General features: G+C 38.3%; 6 protein-coding genes across 6 annotated transcripts; 3 read left to right on the top strand and 3 right to left on the bottom strand. All coding sequences in view use genetic code 12, as the record gives it.

The window, feature by feature from the left end:
- Positions 1 to 122: 122 nt before the first annotated feature.
- On the bottom strand, positions 123 to 2,930 carry DASC09_049740 (transient receptor potential ion channel family protein; the record flags this gene model as incomplete). The annotated part of the gene is made up of 1 exon (XM_064998573.1): positions 123 to 2,930. The coding sequence occupies one exon, from the start codon at positions 2,928 to 2,930 to the stop codon at positions 123 to 125; it is 2,808 nt and encodes a 935-aa protein (XP_064854645.1).
- A 476-nt stretch (positions 2,931 to 3,406) lies between these two features.
- On the bottom strand, positions 3,407 to 5,137 carry DASC09_049750 (uncharacterized protein; the record flags this gene model as incomplete). The annotated part of the gene is made up of 1 exon (XM_064998574.1): positions 3,407 to 5,137. The coding sequence occupies one exon, from the start codon at positions 5,135 to 5,137 to the stop codon at positions 3,407 to 3,409; it is 1,731 nt and encodes a 576-aa protein (XP_064854646.1).
- A 304-nt stretch (positions 5,138 to 5,441) lies between these two features.
- Positions 5,442 to 7,904, bottom strand: DASC09_049760 (histone methyltransferase DOT1; the record flags this gene model as incomplete). The annotated part of the gene is made up of 1 exon (XM_064998575.1): positions 5,442 to 7,904. The coding sequence occupies one exon, from the start codon at positions 7,902 to 7,904 to the stop codon at positions 5,442 to 5,444; it is 2,463 nt and encodes an 820-aa protein (XP_064854647.1).
- A 1,183-nt stretch (positions 7,905 to 9,087) lies between these two features.
- DASC09_049770 (uncharacterized protein) lies at positions 9,088 to 10,095 on the top strand (the record flags this gene model as incomplete). The annotated part of the gene is made up of 1 exon (XM_064998576.1): positions 9,088 to 10,095. The coding sequence occupies one exon, from the start codon at positions 9,088 to 9,090 to the stop codon at positions 10,093 to 10,095; it is 1,008 nt and encodes a 335-aa protein (XP_064854648.1).
- Positions 10,096 to 10,553: 458 nt separating this feature from the next.
- DASC09_049780 (Zn(II)2Cys6 transcription factor) lies at positions 10,554 to 13,457 on the top strand (the record flags this gene model as incomplete). The annotated part of the gene is made up of 1 exon (XM_064998577.1): positions 10,554 to 13,457. The coding sequence occupies one exon, from the start codon at positions 10,554 to 10,556 to the stop codon at positions 13,455 to 13,457; it is 2,904 nt and encodes a 967-aa protein (XP_064854649.1).
- A 179-nt stretch (positions 13,458 to 13,636) lies between these two features.
- DASC09_049790 (2OG-Fe(II) oxygenase family protein) lies at positions 13,637 to 14,740 on the top strand (the record flags this gene model as incomplete). The annotated part of the gene is made up of 1 exon (XM_064998578.1): positions 13,637 to 14,740. One exon carries the CDS (start codon positions 13,637 to 13,639, stop codon positions 14,738 to 14,740), a length of 1,104 nt encoding a protein of 367 aa, XP_064854650.1.
- Positions 14,741 to 15,054: the final 314 nt, after the last annotated feature.

Raw genomic sequence — 15,054 nt, forward strand, 5'->3', positions numbered from 1 at the left:
TAGAACAAAACGGAAACTAGAATTCAAAAACAATTATTTTCAAAAAAAAAAAAATAAAAAAAGAGGAAAAAAAATTAACAGAGCATTCACCATGTCTAAGGATTAATTAATGATTTTAGCAGTTAGGTATTTCTCAATAATCTCCTCTCATCATCACTATCTTCTTTGCCATCATCAATTTCGTAGTTTAATTTGAATCCATCTTCAATAATATCTTTTCCAAGTCCTTTGGTGCCTTCTTTATCTGATGGCTTTGTGACCTGCTCAAAATCGATAAAATCAAACTCGTCGTCATCCCTTGATGAAGTTTTAAACGGATCCACGGCGGTTATTCTGCTTTTATTACTTATTGAGCCCGAATCAATGGCAAAATTATCACTGAAAACATTTTGATTTGAATGATCATGATGATGATATTGGCTCAAATTCGGATCTTCGACAAATATGCTACCACGGCGAGGACGGTCTGGGCCTCTGAAATCCATAAATGACCCACTACCATCCCTGGCATCATCATACTCATCGAAGTCACTACCCGTTGGACTATCTAAATCAATGAGTTTGATACTGTTCTTATTTTGCATGTCTCCTTCATCATTGCCCAAATCCAAAAGATCAACATCTTCCTCGATTGGTCTTTTCTCTTGATTCTTCAAAGCTAATTTAAGAGCTCTCTTATCTCTTCGCTTCTGCTTGGTGTTTTGCCAGTGAGTATTGAGCATCCCTTTGCAAGCATTCGCCAAGATAAGTAACACCAAGATAACCGTTAATGAAGATTGCAACGCAATAAGCACGAACCCCACCACCGTGGACTTAATTCTGCTCATTGAAACCACATCGGTGAACAAGAAGGTCAAGATCAAACTGACGATGCGGACCACTTGAATGATAATATTCAAACCATTGCCCATTTTGGTATTGAACGGAGTGTATATACAGAAAAATACGCATAATACCACGTCGATGGCCAATTGCCCAAAGATCTGGATCAACGGATGGCCAACACCCAAGGCAATAAACGCGTTTCTTCCAAACACCGCAAGGAAGATAATCATGAACACCCACCAAAAATCAACTTTGAACTCATCATAGAACACACCATACCTGCTGATCCAAGGCTTATGATGGAATAAACTATGGGCGCCGCTAAGGGTACTAAATCTTCGACCATTGACCTGTTCTTCTTCATCAGCAGCAGCCTGCTTTTTGCTAGCAATGTATGCCAAATACCAAATACGAAGGGCAAATGCCATCAAGATGAATGTAAAGATAGAAAATGTCAATGCTGCTAAGAGAATCGTCGCCCAGGAATCCTTAATCCGGAATTGATAGAGCGAAAGAAGCACCCATACCCCATATAGAATAACAATCACTCTAATGAGAGTGATCCGAAGATAGTTTCTGTAGTTTTCTCTGTAACCTTGAAACTTTGGCTTAGTTGGAGGTCTGGAAGATCTGCTGAATATGGAATTAGAACGGAGTGCTGAAGCATCGCGTAATGACAATCTTCTAAAAATTGCCGAACTTTTGGACATCTTTCTTTGATTGGCATCATAATCCAGATCTTGAGTTTGATTGGCACTTGTGCTTTCATATTCCTCCAATCTACGCTCCATTTCCTTCACTCTTTTTTCAGTATAGTATAACTCGAGAGAATATTTGAACACAAGCATGAAGAATACAATCCCAGCAACAATAATACACCACCAGATTAGCAAAGTCACAAACCCATTCGTGAAAGGAATATTGTTCTTTTCAAGGTATGCTTCGATCCCTGTCACGTATTTAGAGTATGTTCCGACTGATGTAGTACTGCTGGAGGTTGTAGGTATACTTGATCGTTTTTTAATGATGGTAAAATATCCATTAGCATGGTCGTACCTTTTCACCATTTCTTCCACCGCTCGCTTAGATGTGGAATTCAGTGATATACTACTAAGAGCCAGCAATGATGAACTAGTCAATGGATCCTCATATAACGTGGTGTTTTGGAGCACTTCAACACTAGATTCCGTCAAATTACCACCGGTACGTGATCTCATACTATCGATGGATTTTTCCATGCTTGTCCATTCTAGAACCCCACAAGTCCAGCTGAAATTCCTGGTGAATGAACGATACACTTTTGGATAATCGACAGAGTATACCCCATTTATCGACATGGTTTGTAGCCATCCAACCAAAATATTAACCCCTGGGGCATGAAAACCTCCTGCTGCGACATTGGTACCTGGGCCTGATGTTGGGGCAGCAGCCGTTGCGGCAGCCTTACCACCAGCGGCAGTGGTACCAGCAGCAGCAGCATTACTGGCCCCGCCATCAGTTGGAGCAGTGGCTCCTCCGCCAGCTTGAGAGGTGGCAGAGGTGGACATGGCGACCACCAAGGCGATGATGGCGGCGACGGCAGTACCCCATTTAGCACTGGCCACTTCAGTAGTATTTCCGTTAGTAATATCGGATCTAAAACACCCCAACTGATTAGTTTCATCATCAACATCGTATAGCTCTATATATATCTGGCCCTCCAAGTCAGGAATGGTATAGGCCAAAGTAGAAATCGAAGAGACGTAGGATTCTGGGACGGTATGGTTCCCAGTGATGGTGACATCAGTATTCTTGGTGATTGGACATAACTCACTAACGCCATCTTCACAGAATTTCACCTCATTATTGGCAACGTTGATCCCATACATGAATAAAGAGATCTTGGCCGTAGCATTAACGGTTTCTGATGCGGTACCGGTTGCCGAATAGTAGACAGAATGAGAGACACTGTCAAATTTGAACACAAAATCCGTCACCTTAATAACAGCCAGATTTGCATCACTAGCGCAGTTGAACGACCCAGTAGAGTCAATACTGGTGGAAGTAGACCATACCAAGCTTGAGAAGTATAGTATGCAAAATAGAAAAAGATTTAGGGGGATCATCTCTGCTAAGCTATTGGAAGATGATAGAGACTAGCAGAGCTGTGTGTTTAAGACCAAAAAAAAAAAAAAAGGAAGAAAACCACAGAAATAGCGAGTAATAATTAAACTTCTTCCCAACGAAGTATTAGAAGAGCTGCTAATGAGGGGAATGAGATCTGAGTTCTGCCTTGAATACAACGGTCAAAGATGTTGTCTCTCTTCCCTTCTAGTGCCATGCATGGATTGCAAGACATGAAAAAAATCGTTTAAAGGCCGGTCTCTTGTTGGGTGTTACCCGGGGATAAGGCTATCGCTTAAATCATAACTTCAATCAATGCCTTACACAAATCAAACACCACACCCTATTAATATCACCGTATATGTAAGAAAACCATTATCTAAAACTCAAAAACCCATGTAGACTGTATGTTATATCCGTTATAATATACCTGCCTTTCAAAACTTATTATTATGACGGAAATCTTAAGTTCTGTCCTTCACAATTTCGCTTTCATCGCACTAAGCCTGTACTTAATATCCTTCAAAACCTTAGTATTTGGATTCCAATCATCAAACTCTTTGAGCATCAACTCAACGTACCTTTCGCCGTTTTCAATATTGGCAGAAGATTCGTACATTAACCCTCGAAGACAAAATGGTAAATAGTAAGGGTTGGACCCAAGTTTTTCAACCTCAAACGGTTTAAACACTACTGGTGTATCCTCAACCCCTCTTTTTGGATTAGAGTAAAGGAAAAACCGTATCCCTGATTCATACACCTTGAACTCATTATAGATTTTGGAATGACCACCCCCTGTCAAAGGTCCCGCTAACGCATTAGATATTTCCTTGATGATTCCATGATCGTTGAGCCCCATGTTCTTTAACAAAAGCGCACAATTCAAAATTTTCATCAAGAAATTCGGGGTTTCTGTATCCTTGTCTATATAAATAGACCTAAAGATATTTGGATGTTGTATATGTGAACAAACAGAGGAATAAAGTGGCACCAATTGATCATCTATAGACCCCACAAACGCAATCCGAACATTATTACTCAACAAAATCTTCAAGCTTTGTAAATACTTCACTGATTGAATAGAGTTGAAATCCTGGAATTCAAACAACTCTAACATAGAGTCGCTTTCAATTTTGGAATAAGCCCTGACAAAGATCTTTTGATTAATTCCGTAAAAAGGACCATTACTAATACCTGCCATTCCAAGTATCCCAAATAGTTTCCCATTCATGTCTGAAATTAGCCCGCTTTCTAGTAGCTGGGCCATCAATATGATTGATACTGGGGTACCTTGCGAATGAGCGGCGATATAAATGAAATCGTACTGGTTCAAATCATGCTTGGATAAAACGTCATAAAAATACTTGACCCTATCGAATATTTTCCCCTCTTTCTCCAACGCTATTTTTGATAGTCTTATTTTCTTTTTTTTCCCAAAATAATGTTTATTTTCCTTCAACCAAATCTTGAATGCGTTTTCTGCCTCTGACATAAATTTTATCGACGTTCCTGTAGGTTCCCCAATTAACGGCCTGAGATATTTTGTTGGGAAGAAGCCATGCACCCCAATGATCAAAACATTACTAAAACTGGTATTAGGGCAATCGTTTCTTGTCAATTGACTTTTTCTCTGCGATCCTCCTTCGTAACCCAATTTGCTCAGCATGGTTATGAATAACGATGATAGTTGATTATAGTACGTGTTCTTGGGCAACGATTCTTCAAAAGATGGCACCAAAATATTATGGCTATCAGTGACTGTGGTGCTTCGTAAAATATCGGGCTTAATATTATCGCTATTTAAGCTTATTTCCTCAGTATATAGGGTATTTGACCTTGTGGTTTGTGTGGCAATACTTATCGATTCCTTTACTGTCAGTGTCGAGCCATTGGGCCAAAAATACCAGGATTTCCCTTGGATGGTTTCTGAAACCTCAGAAGTTTCCGTGCTGATCATATCACCAAGTTTATTGTTATTATTATTATCTTCGCTATCTGGCTCTGGGAAACTATCAACGATGTCCTTATTACTGGTGGTAGCGGCAGCATCGCCAATTCCTGATCCTTGCTTTCTTTTCCAACGCAACCAGTTGTTTATATCCCACTCATTGGTCTTGATATCTTTGGATTGTGTCATTAAATATTTAGTTATAGTTGCTACTAATTGTGTTCGACCTTTAGCCATGGGAGATTGTAACAATAGCGTCATCTATTTTGACGTGTAGCGGTTTCCTTTGTTTTTCTTGGAGGTTTTTTTTTTCTCTGGAGCCATGCATCAGGTTGCTGGAGATGAGATGACCTTATGTGTTTGTGATTATCATAGAGGCTATTACAAATATCCAATTGATTATTGGTTAATTCGAGAAATTATTTCAATCTAAATGGTACAAGAAGACAATTATGGAAATGAAAAATGCACTTAGAATATAAAAATAAATGTACAATAGCAGAAAGCAATAAAATAATTGGGAGCAAAAAAGAAAATAAAAGAATAAAATCATCTCAAAAGCAATCTATTTTTTAGCAAGCTGACTTCTGGTTCTAGTTAAGTAGTGCTCTTGCCATACATGGTCTGGGTATTTGTCTGTGACCGTACCAATAAAATATGTACCTCCTGAGTTGGTCCAAGACACTGAATCCTCCTCAAATTGGTATCTTTCAACAATAAACTTATGAAAAATACTTGCAGAATTGTAAGCATCAACTGTTCCTGCAGTGCTCTTGAAATCTTTCAAACTAATGATTTTAGATCCTGGTTTCAAATTGTTCAATAATAAGCCAACCAGATCATTTAACTTAGGCTCGAAAACATAGTTATTGACCAATACAATATCTATATTTTCAACAATCTTCTTCACCGGTTCATTATCAACAAAGGATTGTCTCAAGAAAAATGTGACTTTTCCGTGATCCAATCCATAATACTTGCTTCTTTGTAGAAACTCTCTTTCTTGAGACTCACAGGCGGCAGAAGCTTGCTCCATAATTTCCACACCATAGCTATCACACCCATATTCCAAAGCCGCTTGGAACACACAATTGCCGACCCCCGAGCCTAGATCAAGAAACCTCATATTACTGTTGGCTCCAACATCAGAAAGCATTTTAGAGAAAAACTTGGGCAAAATTTCGCCATAAACAGTGTTTGAGAAGGCTTGATAACGTCTCAAATTTTTAGAAACTGGTGAAACAGTTCTTGAGTATATCTGATTTAGCAACCCATGAATTGCATCTCTGGATATAGTTTTCTTTGACTTGATAAATGGAAGAATGACGTCTTGGATTGAGAGTTGTTTTATTAAAAGGTTAAACATGGCAACACTTTCTTTAACCTTCTTAAGGTTTTTCTCAAGCGCCGCCTGTGCATAAAACCCGATAATACAATTGTGTGGCTGGTCCCTATTCATGACTTCTAGCTGGCGTTGATCTGGGAAAAATATTTGAGACATAATTACCATGGTTCTACCGAGCTCGTGGAATGGATCCAACTCTTCATCTCTTGGAGCTAGCAAGAGAAATTTTTCCTTACGTTGAATAAAAAGAGGATTATCCAAATCAATGACAAGTTCCGTTTCATCCTCAACTTCAAAATGCTCGCGATAATTATCCTTGAATTGCCTTATAAAATCAATGTTATTGATGAAATCTATAGGCTTGGCTAATGTAGCACAGGAGGCGTTTACTTCATTAGTAAACAATTGTCTTGTGCCAAGTACTATCTCCATTTTAGAAGGGCCCGTCGGGCTCCCGAATGATGAAAAATAATCCATGAATTGTTTGTGCTTCTTTAATTCTGGTGAGATTTCGGTCTTTCCTGGCTTGTGAGACTTTTTAACAGAATTTACTTGCTCATTTTCAATTTCCTGTGACTTCTCGTGGTCTTCCTTGAGATCTTTATTGATATTTTTCTTATTCTTCACTTGCTTTTTGATTGCTTTCTTGTCACCAGATGTTTTCTTCTTCGATTGCTTTTCTGGCTTTGTTTTAGATTTCACCAAAAAATTTTCAAAAAAAGACCCACTGTCATCGTTATACCCATCAATCAGTGAGAGTGGGGAGCTCAAGTATTCCGGTGTACTTTCACTTGACATTATATTGCTGCTATTTTTGCCTGTGTTTGATGTTTCATATTCATCAGCAGTCTCTATCTGAGTCTCTCCAACAGAGTTCTTTGGTTCCCCAACTTTCTCCTCTATTGAATTTTTATTCGCTTTCATTTTTTTGGAATTTTTCGTGGTAACTTTCACATCTTTATTTTTGAATCCATTTTTCTTTTTATTATTAGTGACCTTCTTTGTGTCTTTGACAGAAGATTTTTTTCGGCCCCTTTTAGACACCTGCTGTTCTTGAGGCTCCTTGTCAAATCTTTCTGTATCCTGCTCTGTATTCATATCTATATTATTGTTATCCGCGTGGGTTTCATCTATGGCCTCTTTCTCTATGGCATCTTGTTCTACGGCTATATGGGCTTTTTTTCTAGGTTTTTCTCGTCTTGAAGTCGAAGCCTCTTCCACATATTCTGCGAAAAATGTTCTTTTAATCTTGGTTCTGTCTCTCCCTATGCGCTTCTGCTTACCCCCCTTAGTAATGAAGTATTCGGCATCACCACATAATTGCCGAAGTGCTTTTGCTTTCATGCTTAATCCTTTTCCTTTCATTATGCTTGTATCCTTTGTACCTTGTGGAGGTTCATTCGATTGATTAGAGGTTGTCTGTTGGATAGCACTAGGGGAATTGTATTCAGATTCTGTTGTATTTCCTGTGTGAATGTCATCCATTGGCTTATCAGATGAAGTTTCTTGGTCGGGTATAGATTTAGGTATAGAGTAATTAGATGTTTCTGGAACACCCTCGTTCTCTGTTGCGACTATTGGGTTATCAACAGTAACCATCAGCTCCACAGAGGGGTTGGCGTCAATTTCAGAGGTTCCGACACTGGTCTCTTTTGGGTCGATTTCTTGTGGCAAACTGGACATGTCTAATCCGTTATCCTTCTTCGTATATCCCAACAATCAAATTATCGGCAGACACAACCTCAATGGTCTAGAGAATGCCAGGGTAATTGCTATATTATCAGCGGTGGGGTTGTCTTGGTGGTTGTGTTTGCAATTCCCTTCAAATTTGGTGAATTGTTGTAGTCACGTGTTTTTAGGAAGACGCGTTTGTTTACTGCTATAGCTCCTTGTTACTATTTGAACAAGAGAGGTATTTGCTTTAATATATGGTAACCAATGTTATGTTATTGTGCTGAATATCTGGTTGTGTCTCGGAACACAATTAACTTTACTCCGTTACTTCTGTGGCTACAATTAGAAGGAGATCCTGTTAGCAATACCAGAAGCTTGACCTCAACTGTCCAGGATTGCAGTAAAGGATTATAGAAAAAAAGCTAGCGTTTCTGAAATCTGATTTATCGTTGAAAATCTTGATCTATTTAAAGATATTGTCGTAGATATAGAAAAATGATGAACTGTTGGGGTAGAGAGTCTCCTCATGGTGAGTCCACTACCATTAATTTAATTGGGCAAGAAAAAAAAAAGAAGAAGAAAAGAATATGCCAGGTGGATGGTATTATTACCTATTGCGTTTATAGACGGTATATACCTTAGCCAGTATATTCCATATGACAATAATCGTGATAATAGTAGCGTTGTTAGGGACACAAGGTTGTGCTGCGCAAATGCCTGATGCGGTAAGCGCGTCCGCCAGATTCGGTGCACAGATTCCAAAAGTGATCGGCGACAAAACGTTCACCGCCTGACTCGGCTTAGTGATAGTGGTAGTTATTGCCAGCAATATATATCTCCACAACTTGGAGGGGACAGTTTTTACAGACATTATGTTATCTCAAGGGCCAAGAATAACCATACGTATGGCCCCACGGTAATCACTAACTGTCCGCACGTCAAAATTATGTTATTATTATTATTATGCTGGTGGCAAGGCTTAAATTAAAATCCAGCCCTCCTGGGTTTTGGTTGTGCAGTTTTGACACACGCGACAGTGCAGATCCCAGACACGGTATTACTTTTTTTTAGGGGTCAATTGTAATTTTTATTTTTCTATTGTTTTTGTTTTTAATTATTTTTATTTTTAATATTTCTACATTCAATTCTCGGTCTTCTCTCATTTGATACCTCAATACTCGACCGTCTAGCCATGTTTTCTCTATTCACAAAGGCTTCGGTCCCTACAACCCCTCAGGATAGAGGTTTTGCAACATCTCCAATAGACCCGTACCACAATTTGAAAAGAACAGCAACCGTTTCCACCGTCGCCTCAGGAATTAAGGCTGAACAAGAACGTTCGGACATCCTTCAAGAACAAATAGTACTACTCTCAGAAAAGGCAGCCCAAGCTTACGATAAAGTGGCAGAACACGAAGCAGAAAACAAACGTTTACTAGAAAACATCAAGAATTTAGAATCCCTCCTTCAAGAAAAGACCACCATTAATAAGCGTAAGACTACCAATCAAGAGCTTCTTGACCTAAAAATTCAAAATAACTCTCTTAGTGATAAGATCCACGGGCAAACCAATGAAATCGCAAAACTCAGAAAGGAAAACACTTCCCTCAAATCAACCAATAACGACCTCCAGATAAAGTCTAATGACTTGGAATCACGAAACACTCGATACCTTTCAAAAAACCGTGCACTTAATGAGGAATGTGATAAACTTACACAACAGTTGAATATCATGAAGTCTACTACTGCTGAAAAGTCTACAGAACCCCTAGAATCTTTATCTCATGAGCGTGATAACTCGATCTCATCTGTTTCATCCAAAAGCTCCACAATGTTCAGTTACACATACAACTCCAGCACCGACGAAGTTAATCGACAAGCATTTTCGCCGTTGAATGGTGCCAGTCACGATATGGTTGCCGAACTCTCCAAGAAACTTTCAGCCTACAAACGTGAGAATCAAAATCTTCAAGAAAAGTTAGCAGTTGAAAAACAAAAACGTGCTACTTTGGTCGCCAACTTCCGTGACTATGAGAAGAAAAACGCTATGTTGTCCGACTTCAATAAAAACTATATCCAACAGCTTAATCAACGTATTGAAGAAATGAAAATCAACGAAGAAAGATTGCAGCTGAGAATAGATTTGATCCACAAAAATATTTCATTGATAAGGACTAATCAAAAGCCCCTATACCAATAGTTCTTCAACTCTCATCTCGTATTCTCCATTTGAAAATTTCATCAAAAAAGTCTTTGACAATCATATGCCTTTGAAGATTGACAAAAAAAAACAAAGGCCAGAGACTTACAGATATAAATATAATACCTTTGTTTTTGTTCATGTTTATTTTGCTAACCGGTTTTTATTTTCTTTTAACTTTATTTCACTTAGATATTCGGATCCCCTTGTCCTAGACATTAATTATCAGCATTTAGCCCCCTTCTTCCCTGTCTTATTATTACACTTTTATATATTAAACACACTTACGACACCCTAATAAAGAAAACCCTTCTAGTTATACTGCCTATTAGACAATATTGATCACCTTTGGTCACATGGTCGGCGTGCAGAAATTTATTTGCACACCCTTCTATAGATGAGCTTCCGTTACTATTTGATGCGCATACTGTCATTTTATTTACTCTATACACATCATCATGAACTCTGTAGATGCTATCTTGAAAAAGAAAAGGAATAGATTGACATATTCTTGTACTTCGTGCCGTATCAAGAAGAAGAAATGTGACAGAAAGCGCCCAGTGTGTTCCTATTGTTCGAAGACCGGTAACTCATCGAAATGTTATTATGATAATCACTATCCTACCAGCCCTCCGGTTGAAGACCTGATGATATCGCCACACAGATCCGACGAGGTTGGCTCTTTGCGGACTGAGAATGCTGAGTTGAGGCGCCGTATTTCCCAGCTAGAAGCCACTTTGAGTCATAATCATTCAAGCAACTCAGTTTCACCAGTGGATTCTGTCGCTAATTATGAAATTACAGATCAAAAAAGTTGGGAGCTTGATTGTCGATCAATGACGCCAAAGATACCCGAAAATGATGTATATGAATTCTTTTCGAAAGAAAGCTTTATCCTAATTCGATCCAATTCCCTATATCACTTCAAGCCTTTTCAGTGGTGTCAATTTCTTTCGGATGATATGTTTAGCTTTTCTTCGTACGTGAATAGTTGTTATTGTTACATTAAAGAAATGTTTAAAGAGATGGTATTCAATAGCGACTTAAGCTTATTGATCACCCCTTTGCCGGCAAAACTTAATGAAAATTTCAAGGCTAAAAAATTACTATTCTTGTGGGAATTCGCAATGAATAAAGAATGTTCTTTATTCCAAAATAACTTGAAGCTTCTAGTGGGACTTCATATTTCAAAACAAGGTAAAGGGATATTGTCATCTGTTAGTGTTAATTCTGGTACTAATGAAAGTTCTCGACGCGAACTAATTTGGAAAATCGAGAACATTTTGCCAAAAAAGCCCGCACATATTCAGTTTTTATGGAACGTGTTTGAAAAGTTTATCCATCCATTTGTACCTGTTTTGGATTTGAAAACATTCAAAAGGGATCTTGAATTGATTTTTGTTGGTTTAAAGATTTATCCAATTGATCGGGATGTAGCTAGTCTCGATACTCAGGATAGTGTATATGCCATCACTGCAACATCATTCATTGATCTTGCCTTTATTGGTACATTCCTAATTATTCTTAGAATCAGCTATTGTACCATGAAACTCAGATTGAATTCAAATATTGTGCCTTCTGAAATAGAGAATGAACTTGTGAATTTTGATAATTTGAACTATATTGGAACAGAATATATTGATTTGGCTTGGCTGTGTTTTGCTCAGGCAAAGTCTTTGGCCAAACCAAGTATTAGCTCTTTAAATGGACATATTTTAATGCTATTTTATTACATACATTCTGAGGAGAATGCCCATGGTATCCAAAATAATGAAATTCTCGTGCTAATAAGTACTATTGATGGACTTACTAAGTCGATGGGCTTATTCAGAGATATGGCTGATGTCAGATTTTTCCCAGCAAAGTCGCATCCTGGAACAGACTTTCAGAACCACGAAGAGATTGTTTATATTGCTAGAAGAATGTGGCATACATTAGTAAAGCTTGATGTGGAAGAGTTTTCCTCTTATGGATCACCTTCAAGCAGGTTAATATATCGTGATCAAGCCGTTGAGTTACCGAGAAGAGCTACTACTTCTAGCGCATCCCCATCTTTCGGTGTCTTAGATGATTCTCAGGAGGATCAACTAGACATGCTTCTAGACCATGACTTTGCTAAGCAGGATGAAGTCAATCGACTAATAAGAGGATTGGAATCTTTAGTGTATGATCTGAAACAAACGAGAGTCACTGAAATATATGAGTGCTATGAAGCGTTCTCTCATTATTTAATTTCCAATTTTTCAGATAGCTATACATACTTCACCAGCAATGAAAACTTCAAAGCTTTCATTCGCCCTTGGGATAATACTAAAGTCAGACTTACAGGTTCCTATTTGATTGCTCTCAATAAAGCTCTTCAATTTGACAGATTTCTTACCATTGCCTTGGCCCAATTGAAGTTGGGTTGTATGTTGTTGTATTATTATGAAAAGAAAGGGGATCAACTGCTCTATTCTTACTTCATGAAACACACGGTTTTGAATGCCAGTGCACACAGTAGATTGCTAATCAAGGAGTTTATAATAAATAATGAGGCTTTTTGGAATGCTGATGGCAAATCCGATGCCAAGTTTACCGAATTCAACTTCAGAATCATTCCAAAAGTTGGGAATATGTCTATTGTATTATTATTTATTGTTTCAAGTATCATATTCCGGTGTTTCCTTTCAATTTTCGCGTTGCGCATTGAGATCGATAAAGCTTCCGCTAATCCAAACCCCATTAATGTGGGAATTATTGAAAGTCTTAGAAATAAGTTAGGATACTTTATGACATTGAAAGATCTTATTCTCAAGATTATAAATGTTTGGAACAAGGTGTATTTGAATAGATGTGTCAAGACTTATTATAATGACATTAAACTTTCGCTCCATTTTTTATTGCTGTTAGGAGAATTCAAACGTTTCGATGCACTTTTGATGAGCAATCCACTTCCCAAAGAAATTGAGTTGTTTGATTTTCTTTTCGAGCATCCTCATTCAGATAAAAAAGAGCAAAATAATTGTGATGGTGACATAAAACCAAATACTAACGACACTAGAAAAAGCATGGGTTTAACTTACAAAATGAAACCTGTCCAAAAAACCTGCCTCTTGTTACGGCAACCCTCGTGCGAATTAAAACTGTACATTGATATTTTGGCATGCGACACTACAACCTCTTCATCTTCTGAGATTGCTGGCAGTTCTATACCATCAGTGGGAAAAAGTACATTTGGTGATATTCTTAACCCAAGTGAGTCTTATATTGATGAAGCTTTGAAAATTGTTGAATCTGACGACATGTATAATACCTTGGTAGATACAATGTCGTTCCAATATTTTACCGATGCTGCCGCTAAGTCCATCTATTCTCTGTAATTAGTTCCAATTAGTTCTCGATGTTTTAATGTGTATTTTTTTGTGTCTGTAGTTACGTACGTCCCCCCGTAGTGGTATGTCGGAAAATGAGATTTTTGGGCTTTTTAAGGAGAACAATCAGCACCGTCATCAAGAATAGCCCACAGGCAATACATATAGTACAATATACATTATTCTCCATGTCACTTTCCCCTATTAATATTTCTCTATCGTCGCTTAAATCTGGCATACCGAGAGAATCACTTAACTCTGCGTTTGGCCCTGATTCTTTAGGGATCATCCTTATCAGTGACCTTCCCTCATCGTATCGTTCACTACGTTCCAAGGTTCTCAAGTCTGCTTCATTGCTTTCTAAGCTTGATAGCCAAGTCCTCGAATCTATGGAATCTTCTGAAGCGTTTTGGCTCGTGGGGTGGTCTCGTGGAAAAGAAAAACTCACTATTCAAAAAGGGTCGGAAATCATCAAGAAACCCGATTATCTCAAAGGGTCATATTATATCAACTGTTCGTTCTTCATTGACCCAACACTAGAAGGTCCCCCAACAGAGGAAAGAGAACGGTTTGCTAACCACAAAGCCTATGTCACTTTGAACAAATGGCCGGATTTGTCATCACTTCGTGCGAGAGTACTTGATGAATTCGAACAAAATGCCAAAGCCCTTTGTAATCTCATAATTCAGATTGCTCTTAATGTTGCTGCCGTTTGTGATAAATTCATTGCTTCGGAGCTTACTGATGCTAAATTCTCTTTCCCTGGAGGTTATTGTGAATCAGTGGTCAAGAACTCGTACACCACCAAGGCAAGATTGCTCCATTACTATCCAAAGTCTGTCACCGAGGTGAAAGATGAAACGGGGAACATCTGGTGCGGGGAACATTTGGACCATAGTGTGTTGACAGGGCTTACCTCGGCGATGTATATTGATGAATCGAAAATTGCCGAAAAGACCTTTGATGAACTTCAACAACTTGATGTTGATGGGTTAGAAGAACTTGTAGCCTCGCCAGATCCTGAATCAGGGCTTTATATCAAGAGTAGACAGGGGGAAGTGGTGAAGGTTGATATTCCAAAAGACTGCTTGGCGTTCCAAACTGGGAGTGCATTACAAGAGATTTCTCAGGAAAGATTTAAGGCGGTTCCTCATTATGTGAAAGGTTGTAACGTTGCAGGGGTGGCGAGAAACACTTTGGCGGTGTTTTGTCAACCAAATTTGGGAGAGAATGTTAACGAGAAGGAAACGTTTTCTGAATATGCCGAGAGAATTTTAAGTGGAAATCATTAAAAAAGAGAGAGACAGAGAGAGAGAGAGAGGTGATCGGTCCAATAGCATTTGTTTTTAAGAATGATTTACAGAACTTTCTAGATGGAGAAATTGTACAAAATGGTTCTGTAGCTAAATTTTATCTCCAATTTTTCATAATAAATATGATAATACTGATCATTTATATTGAAGGGAAAGTTCATCCTTCTTAACAATTGTGACCTTTCTGTGGGATACTGTATGTAGACGCGAGTGTCAATAACAACCCGACTATATTTGCATGAAAATTTGTTTTTATTATTCATAATACTTTCAGGAAGTAGTATTCTCTCCTC

Source organism: Saccharomycopsis crataegensis (genome assembly GCF_037102585.1).
Source record: "Saccharomycopsis crataegensis DNA, jcf7180000000085, whole genome shotgun sequence".
Classification (NCBI taxonomy): Eukaryota; Fungi; Ascomycota; class Saccharomycetes; order Ascoideales; family Saccharomycopsidaceae; genus Saccharomycopsis; species Saccharomycopsis crataegensis.